General features: G+C 34.7%; 1 protein-coding gene across 1 annotated transcript in view; it reads right to left on the reverse strand.

Annotated features, from left to right (window-relative positions):
• The window catches only part of brinp1 (bone morphogenetic protein/retinoic acid inducible neural-specific 1), a 285,384-nt gene that overhangs the window by 114,281 nt on the left and 160,299 nt on the right, over positions 1-10,804 (reverse strand). The window contains exon 4 of the mRNA XM_079814697.1: positions 2,851-3,020. Within this exon, the coding sequence (XP_079670823.1) occupies positions 2,851-3,020 (170 nt within the window). The remainder of the gene's footprint in view (positions 1-2,850; positions 3,021-10,804) is intronic.

The following is a 10,804-nucleotide window of genomic DNA, read 5'->3' on the forward strand; positions in this document are numbered from 1 at the left end:
AAAAATAGCACCAAAATTAAAAAATCTCTGGAAGATATCACTGAACATGTGTTTAACCATAGCACAAGTACATTTCTTACTTAAGCTTAGTTTTCATCTCTGTTTTTTGTGTTTATTTAAAATAAGACAAATCTGATATTATTGTAATCTTATATCTGTTATTTATCAGTTGAGATGTTCTTTAATGCTGATCTAACAGCAGAAGATTTACATCCCAGTTGTGCAGATGGTGTGTGTGTTAACACATCAGCCCCTATTAGAAATATGACATTATATTCTATACTTTTATGAATTCTTTTGAGAAACCATGAGAAAAGGCTGAATAATGACTGGGAGTCAATGTTCAGAAATTATTAATTATTATTATTATGTTTTGAACTGTGCTGTATAGCTGTATTTAGCCATGTGTTTATACTAGGGCTGTCAAAAAATTAATCACGATTAATCGCATCCAAAATAAAAGTTTGTGTTTACATAATATATGTGTGTGTGTACTGTGTATAATTATTATTTTTATATAAAAACACACACAAGCATGTATATATTTAAGAAAAATGTATTATATTTACATATAACATATTTATATTTATATATAATATAAATTATATAAATGTATATACAGTATATACAAGCAAATATTTCTTAAATATATACATGAATGTGTTTGTATTTATATATACATAATAATTATACACAGTAAACACACATATATTATGTAAACACAAACTTTTATTTTGGATGCGATTAATCGTGATTAATTTTTTGACAGCCCTAGTTTATAGTCAAACTCAAAAATCTGTATATTTTTAATGATTAAAAAATGCCATTATGTTATTTTAAAAAGTTAATAATTGTATTTTGTTGACAAAATATTTTAGTTTGTCTATTTTTTTGATTATATCAGGTGACATTTTAAGCTGTTATTTGGTCATGTTATAATGTACTCCACCTATGGGGCATGTTGTCACATTTCACTTCCATTCTTTCGGGGTAAATCAAGAAAAAAGTATACACTGTATTAATGAAACAAAACCACATAATTGCACTAGACATGTGTGACATTAATGTGGGAAAAAATAAATACTCTGAACCCCAAGTGGATTTACACAAACTGAGACAGTCAAAAAGCGTCCCTACACTATAAGTGCACATTGACTGGAGTTCAGCGAGTGTGTTTCACAAGGGATTGGGCTTTTTTTAGCACATGAGGTCAGGTCAGTCGTCCTGAAGTCCGGTTGGACTTACGCATGCCTCATATTCATATTCATAATGCATGTCGTAATGTGTGTATTGCATATGTCCGTTACGTATGCCTCATATTCATAATCATAATGCATGTCGTAATGTGTGTATTGCATATGTCCGTTACGTATGCCTCATATTCATAATCATAATGCATGTCGTAATGTGTGTATTGCATATGTCCGTTACGTATGCCTCATATTCATATTCATAATGCATGCCGTAATGTGTGTATTGCATATGTCCGTTACATATGCATCATATTCATAATCATAATGCATGTCGTAATGTGTGTATTGCATATGTCCGTTACGTATGCATCATATTCATAATCATAATGCATGTCGTAATGTGTGTATTGCATATGTCCGTTACGTATGCATCATATTCATAATCATAATGCATGTCGTAATGTGTGTATTTCATACACACCTTACGTACACGCCTCATATTCATATTCATAATGCATGTTGTAATGTGAGTATTGCATACGTCCGTTACGTATGCATCATATTCATAATCATAATGCATGTCGTAATTTGTGTATTGCATATGTCCGTTACATATGCATCATATTCATAACCATAATGCATTTCGTAATGTGTGTATTGCATATGTCCGTTACGTATGCATCATATTCATAATCATAATGCATGTCGTAATGTGTGTATTGCATACACACATTACGTACACGCCTCATATTAATATTCATAATGCATGTGTGTGTATTGCATACACACCTTACGTACATGCATCATATTAATATTCATAATGCATGTTGTAATGTGAGTATTGCATACACACCTTACGTACACGCCTCATATTCATATTCATAATGCATGTGTGTGTATTGCATACACACCTTACGTACATGCATCATATTAATATTCATAATGCATGTTGTAATGTGAGTATTGCATACACACCTTACGTACACGCCTCATATTCATATTCATAATGCATGTTGTAATGTGAGTATTGCATACACACCTTACGTACATGCATCATATTCATATTCATAATGCATGTCGTAATGTGAATATTGTATACACACCTTACGTACATGCATCATATTCATATTTATAATGCATGTTGTAATGTGAGTATTGCATATGTCCGTTACGTATGCATTATATTCATAACCATAATGCATTTCGTAATGTGTGTATTGCATACACACATTACGTACACGCCTCATATTAATATTCATAATGCATGTGTGTGTATTGCAAACACACCTTACGTACATGCATCATATTAATATTCATAATGCATGTCGTAATGTGTGTATTGCATACACACCTTACGTACACGCCTCATGTTCATATCCATCATCTATGTCGTAATGTGTGTATTGGTTGGTCAGAAGTCCGTCTGTGTTTAAGTGGAGCACGAGGGCTGCGTTTGCTGAGTTTGCTGCTTGCTCAGCAGCTTTTGTCAATTCTGTTTAATTCTGTCACGCTTGACTTCCTGCTTCCTCGAGCCCTGTCAGCCAGAAGCTCTTCAGCCCCTGTCAACTCCAGCCGAAGCGCCGCGGACAGATGGACGGAGGGTGGATGATAATGGAGGAGGAGGATGAGTCTTTCTTTACGCTTTACTTTTTCTTACCTTGATGGCGTTGCTGGAGATCTGGATCTCGTGGAGTTTGCGCATGGTGCCGTCGCGGTCGATGAAGTAGGAGGAGGCGAGCTGGTGCAGAGCCTCCACTCCTTGGGTGGCGTTGACCATCTTCCGGTCCAGCTTGTTCTTGGCCATGTACATGGTGAGAGCTTCCTCACCTAATGGCACAGAGCAATATGGTCAGTTAACGCTAGACTTCACTTCCCCTCATTCAGACGCCAGGAGTTAAAATATCACAGTCTCAGAAGCTCATATTCTTGGTCCTTGCTTACACACTTGGCATGCTTGTGAACACACACATAAAAGTGCATCTATCCATCATAAAAGTGCATCTATCCATCATAATAGTGCATCTATCCATCATAAAAGTGCATCTATCCATCATAAAAGTGCATCTATCCATCATAAAAGTGCATCTATCCATCATAATAGTGCATCTATCCATCATAAAAGTGCATCTATCCATCATAATAGTGCATCTATCCATCATAAAAGTGCATCTGTCCATCATAAAAGTGCATCTATCCATCATAAAAGTGCATCCATTCATCATAATAGTGCATCTATCCATCATAAAAGTGCATCTATCCATCATAATAGTGCATCTGTCCATCATAAAAGTGCATCTATCCATCATAAAAGTGCATCCATTCATCATAAAAGTGCATCTATCCATCATAATAGTGCATCTATCCATCATAATAGTGCATCTATCCATCATAAAAGTGCATCTATCCATCATAAAAGTGCATCTATCCATCATAAAAGTGCATTCATCCATCATAATAGTGCATCTATACATCATAATAGTGCATCTATACATCATAATAGTGCATCTATCCATCATAATAGTGCATCTGTCCATCATAATAGTGCATCTGTCCATCATAAAAGTGCATCTATCCATCATAATAGTGCATCTGTCCATCATAATAGTGCATCTATACATCATAATAGTGCATCTATCCATCATAAAAGTGCATCTATCCATCATAATAGTGCATCTATCCATCATAATAGTGCATCTATCCATCATAATAGTGCATCTATCCATCATAATAGTGCATCTATACATCATAATAGTGCATCTATCCATCATAATAGTGCATCTATACATCATAATAGTGCATCTATCCATCATAATAGTGCATCTGTCCATCATAAAAGTGCATCTATCCATCATAAAAGTGCATCTATCCATCATAATAGTGCATCTATCCATCATAATAGTGCATCTATCCATCATAAAAGTGCATCTATCCATCATAATAGTGCATCTATCCATCATAAAAGTGCATCTATCCATCATAAAAGTGCATCTATCCATCATAAAAGTGCATCTATCCATCATAATAGTGCATCTGTCCATCATAATAGTGCATCTGTCCATCATAAAAGTGCATCTATCCATCATAAAAGTGCATCTATCCATCATAACGATTCAGTTACATCATACCACCAATCTGTTGCTCACTTTATTAAATGGTGTGAGGACAGCCATCTTCTCCTTAATGTTGCTAAAACTAAGGAACTCATTATTGATACACGTCAAAAACGTTCTACCTCTCACTGCCCTATTACCATCAATGGCCAGGCGGTAGAAATTGTGGACAGCTTTAAGTACCTTGGCATTACCATGGACAATAAACTAAGCTTTGATCAACACATCATGGACATTCATAGACGCTGCCAACAAAGACTCTTTGTCATACGTAAACTTAGGACTTTATCAGTTAAACCACACTTTTTGCTTCGTCTTTATCATAGTATCATTGAATCTATCCTTCTTTACTGTGCCACTTGTTATTTCACCATGCTCTCTTTGACCAACAGAAACAAGTTACTTAAAATTACCATCACCTCTTCAAAAATAATTTGTCTCCCAACTCCCAATTTGTCAGCTCTTATTGACACTGCTATCCTTCGTAGAGCAAATACTATTATACTAAATCCTAGTCACCCTCTAAACTCATGTTTCACTCTTCTTCCCTCTGGCCGCAGATACAGACAGCTGCCTCATAAGAAATCACGCCTAGGAAAGAGTTTTGTACTCTCAGCTATAAGAGCACTGAATTTAAATAATGTATAATTTCAGGTTTATACAGTCTTTGCTGCTGATGCTATCTTTGTTTGTTTACTTATGTGACCAAAATATGTGTTCTGTGTATTCTGTAGGTATGTTGATGTTATACGTGTTGAATGTTGTTTCTGGTACAGTCTGTGGAAATGAATTTCCTCTACTGAGGACAATAAAGAATAAATCTAATCTAAATCTAAATCTAAATCTAATAATAGTGCATCTATCCATCATAAAAGTGCATCTATCCATCATAAAAGTGCATCTATCCATCATAATAGGGCATCTATCCATCATAATAGTGCATCTGTCCATCATAATAGTGCATCTGTCCATCATAATAGTGCATCTGTCCATCATAATAGTGCATCTGTCCATCATAAAAGTGCATCTATCCATCATAAAAGTGCATCTATCCATCATAATAGTGCATCTATCCATCATAAAAGTGCATCTATCCATCATAATAGTGCATCTATCCATCATAAAAGTGCATCTATCCATCATAATAGTGCATCTATCCATCATAATAGTGCATCTATCCATCATAATAGTGCATCTATCCATCATAATAGTGCATCTATCCATCATAATAGGGCATCTATCCATCATAAAAGTGCATCTATCCATCATAATAGTGCATCTATCCATCATAATAGTGCATCTATCCATCATAATAGGGCATCTATCCATCATAAAAGTGCATCTATCCATCATAATAGTGCATCTATCCATCATAATAGTGCATCTGTCCATCATAATAGTGCATCTGTCCATCATAAAAGTGCATCTATCCATCATAAAAGTGCATCTATCCATCATAATAGTGCATCTATCCATCATAAAAGTGCATCTATCCATCATAATAGTGCATCTATCCATCATAAAAGTGCATCCATCCATCATAATAGTGCATCTATCCATCATAAAAGTGCATCTATCCATCATAATAGTGCATCTGTCCATCATAATAGTGCATCTATCCATCATAAAAGTGCATCCATCCATCGTAATAGTGCATCTATCCATCATAAAAGTGCATCCATCCATCATAAAAGTGCATCTGTCCATCATAAAAGTGCATCCATCCATCATAATAGTGCATCTATCCATCATAAAAGTGCATCCATCCATCATAAAAGTGCATCTATCCATCAAAATAGTGCATCTATCAATCATAATAGTGCATCTATCCATCATAATAGTGCATCTATCTATCATAAAAGTGCATCTATCCATCATAAAAGTGCATCTATCCATCATAAAAGTGCATCTATCTATCATAAAAGTGCATCTATCCATCAAAATAGTGCATCTATCAATCATAATAGTGCATCTATCCATCATAATAGTGCATCAATCTATCATAAAAGTGCATCTATCCATCATAAAAGTGCATCTATCCATCATAAAAGTGCATCCATCCATCATAAAAGTGCATCTATCTATCATAAAAGTGCATCTATCCATCATAAAAGTGCATCTATCAATCATAATAGTGCATCTATCCATCATAATAGTGCATCTATCTATCATAAAAGTGCATCTATCCATCATAAAAGTGCATCTATCCATCATAAAAGTGCATCCATCCATCATAAAAGTGCATCTATCTATCATAAAAGTGCATCTATCCATCATAATAGTGCATCTATCCATCATAAAAGTGCATCTATCAATCATAATAGTGCATCTATCTATCATAAAAGTGCATCCATCCATCATAAAAGTGCATCCATCCATCATAAAAGTGCATCTATCCATCATAAAAGTGCATCCATCCATCATAAAAGTGCATCCATCCTTCATAAAAGTGCATCTATCCATCATAAAAGTGCATCCATCCATCATAAAAGTGCATCCATCTATCATAAAAGTGCATCTATCCATCATAAAAGTGCATCTATCCATCATAAAAGTGCATATATCTATCATAAAAGTGCATCTATCCATCATAAAAGTGCATCTATCCATCATAAAAGTGCATCTATCCATCATAAAAGTGCATATATATATCATAAAAGTGCATCTATCCATCATAAAAGTGCATCTATCCATCATAAAAGTGCATCTATCCATCATAATAGTGCATCTATCTATCATAAAAGTGCATCCATCCATCATAATAGTGCATCTATCCATCATAAAAGTGCATCTATCTATCATAAAAGTGCATCCATCCATCATAAAAGTGCATCTATCCATCATAATAGTGCATCTATCTATCATAAAAGTGCATTCATCCATCATAATAGTGCATCTATCCATCATAATAGTGCATCTATCTATCATAAAAGTGCATCTATCCATCATAATAGTGCATCTATCCATCATAAAAGTGCATCTATCCATCATAAAAGTGCATCTATCCATCATAATAGTGCATCTATCCATCATAAAAGGGCATCCATCCATCATAAAAGTGCATCTATCCATCATAAAAGTGCATCTATCCATCATAATAGTGCATCTATCTATCATAAAAGTGCATCCATCCATCATAAAAGTGCATCTATCCATCATAAAAGTGCATCTATCCATCATAATAGTGCATCTATCTATCATAAAAGTGCATCTATCCATCATAAAAGTGCATCTATCCATCATAATAGTGCATCTATCTATCATAAAAGTGCATCCATCCATCATAAAAGTGCATCTATCCATCATAATAGTGCATCTATCTATCATAAAAGTGCATTCATCCATCATAATAGTGCATCTATCCATCATAATAGTGCATCTATCCATCATAAAAGTGCATCTATCAATCATAATAGTGCATCTATCTATCATAAAAGTGCATCTATCTATCATAATAGTGCATCAATCTATCATAAAAGTGCATCTATCCATCATAATAGTGCATCTATCCATCATAAAAGTGCATCTATCTATCATAATAGTGCATCAATCTATCATAAAAGTGCATCTATCCATCATAAAAGTGCATCTATCCATCATAAAAGTGCATCCATCCATCATAAAAGTGCATCTATCTATCATAAAAGTGCATCTATCCATCATAAAAGTGCATCTATCAATCATAATAGTGCATCTATCCATCATAATAGTGCATCTATCTATCATAAAAGTGCATCTATCCATCATAAAAGTGCATCTATCCATCATAAAAGTGCATCCATCCATCATAAAAGTGCATCTATCTATCATAAAAGTGCATCTATCCATCATAATAGTGCATCTATCCATCATAAAAGTGCATCTATCAATCATAATAGTGCATCTATCTATCATAAAAGTGCATCCATCCATCATAAAAGTGCATCTATCCATCATAAAAGTGCATCTATCCATCATAAAAGTGCATCTATCCATCATAAAAGTGCATCCATCCATCATAAAAGTGCATCCATCCATCATAAAAGTGCATCTATCCATCATAAAAGTGCATCCATCCATCATAAAAGTGCATCCATCTATCATAAAAGTGCATCTATCCATCATAAAAGTGTATCTATCCATCATAAAAGTGCATATATCTATCATAAAAGTGCATCTATCCATCATAAAAGTGCATCTATCAATCATAATAGTGCATCTATCTATCATAAAAGTGCATCCATCCATCATAAAAGTGCATCTATCCATCATAAAAGTGCATCTATCCATCATAAAAGTGCATCTATCCATCATAAAAGTGCATCCATCCATCATAAAAGTGCATCCATCCATCATAAAAGTGCATCTATCCATCATAAAAGTGCATCCATCCATCATAAAAGTGCATCCATCTATCATAAAAGTGCATCTATCCATCATAAAAGTGTATCTATCCATCATAAAAGTGCATATATCTATCATAAAAGTGCATCTATCCATCATAAAAGTGCATCTATCCATCATAAAAGTGCATCTATCCATCATAAAAGTGCATATATCTATCATAAAAGTGCATCTATCCATCATAAAAGTGCATCTATCCATCATAAAAGTGCATCTATCCATCATAATAGTGCATCTATCTATCATAAAAGTGCATCCATCCATCATAATAGTGCATCTATCCATCATAAAAGTGCATCTATCTATCATAAAAGTGCATCCATCCATCATAAAAGTGCATCTATCCATCATAATAGTGCATCTATCTATCATAAAAGTGCATTCATCCATCATAATAGTGCATCTATCCATCATAATAGTGCATCTATCCATCATAATAGTGCATCTATCTATCATAAAAGTGCATCTATCCATCATAATAGTGCATCTATCCATCATAAAAGTGCATCTATCCATCATAATAGTGCATCTATCCATCATAAAAGTGCATCCATCCATCATAAAAGTGCATCTATCCATCATAAAAGTGCATCTATCCATCATAATAGTGCATCTATCTATCATAAAAGTGCATCCATCCATCATAAAAGTGCATCTATCCATCATAAAAGTGCATCTATCCATCATAATAGTGCATCTATCTATCATAAAAGTGCATCTATCCATCATAAAAGTGCATCTATCCATCATAAAAGTGCATATATCCATCATAATAGTGCATCTATCCATCATAAAAGTGCATCCATCCATCATAATAGTGCATCTATCCATCATAAAAGTGCATATATCCATCATAATAGTGCATCTATCCATCATAAAAGTGCATCCATCCATCATAAAAGTGCATCTATCCATCATAAAAGTGCATCTATCCATCATAATAGTGCATCTATCTATCATAAAAGTGCATCCATCCATCATAAAAGTGCATCTATCCATCATAAAAGTGCATCTATCCATCATAATAGTGCATCTATCTATCATAAAAGTGCATCTATCCATCATAAAAGTGCATCTATCCATCATAATAGTGCATCTATCTATCATAAAAGTGCATCCATCCATCATAAAAGTGCATCTATCCATCATAAAAGTGCATCTATCCATCATAATAGTGCATCTATCTATCATAATAGTGCATCTATCCATCATAAAAGTGCATCTATCCATCATAATAGTGCATCTATCTATCATAAAAGTGCATCCATCCATCATAAAAGTGCATCTATCCATCATAATAGTGCATCTATCTATCATAAAAGTGCATTCATCCATCATAATAGTGCATCTATCCATCATAATAGTGCATCTATCCATCATAAAAGTGCATCTATCAATCATAATAGTGCATCTATCTATCATACAAGTGCATCTATCCATCATAAAAGTGCATCTATCCATTAAATCCATAATCTGGAATCTAAGGGTGTAGAAAATATATATATATTGAGAAAATCTCCTATAAAATTGTCCAAATGAAGTCCTTAGCAATGCATATTACTACCAATAATACATATGATATATTTACGGTAGGAAATGTACTAAATATCTTCATGGAACATGATCTTAATATCGTAATGAGTTTTGCCATAAAGAAAAATGTATAATTTTGCCCCATGCGATGTGCAGTTGTCTATCTCCACAGATAAACCCGTGAGACGCAGGAGCGGTGTGTAGCTCAGGGTCACTCATATCGTCCTCTCTGCCATCGGGACACGAGGAGGAATAAACTCCCCGTTCCTGCAGGAGAATGATCCTGAGACGCCTCAGCAGCTCTACATGTGGAGTCTTGTTGTCGAGCTTGATGAAGTGCTGCCGTTGAGCTTGCCAGCCTTCATCTTGAGCGGCGTGGTTCATGCAGCCAACATGTCATTTTATCAGCACGCTACTTCTGCGCGGACTTCCTGGTGTGTGAGAGCTGACATGATGCTGACACACACTCACTTCACACACTGTCACGGAGAACATTGTGCTTACAGTGTCAAACTGACATGACCCGCGTCTCTCTCTCTCTCTCTCTCTCTCTCTCTCTCTCTCTCTCTCTCTCTCTCTCTCTCT

This window comes from Gobio gobio, assembly GCF_949357685.1.
Source record: "Gobio gobio genome assembly, chromosome: 4".
Taxonomy (NCBI): domain Eukaryota; kingdom Metazoa; phylum Chordata; class Actinopteri; order Cypriniformes; family Gobionidae; genus Gobio; species Gobio gobio.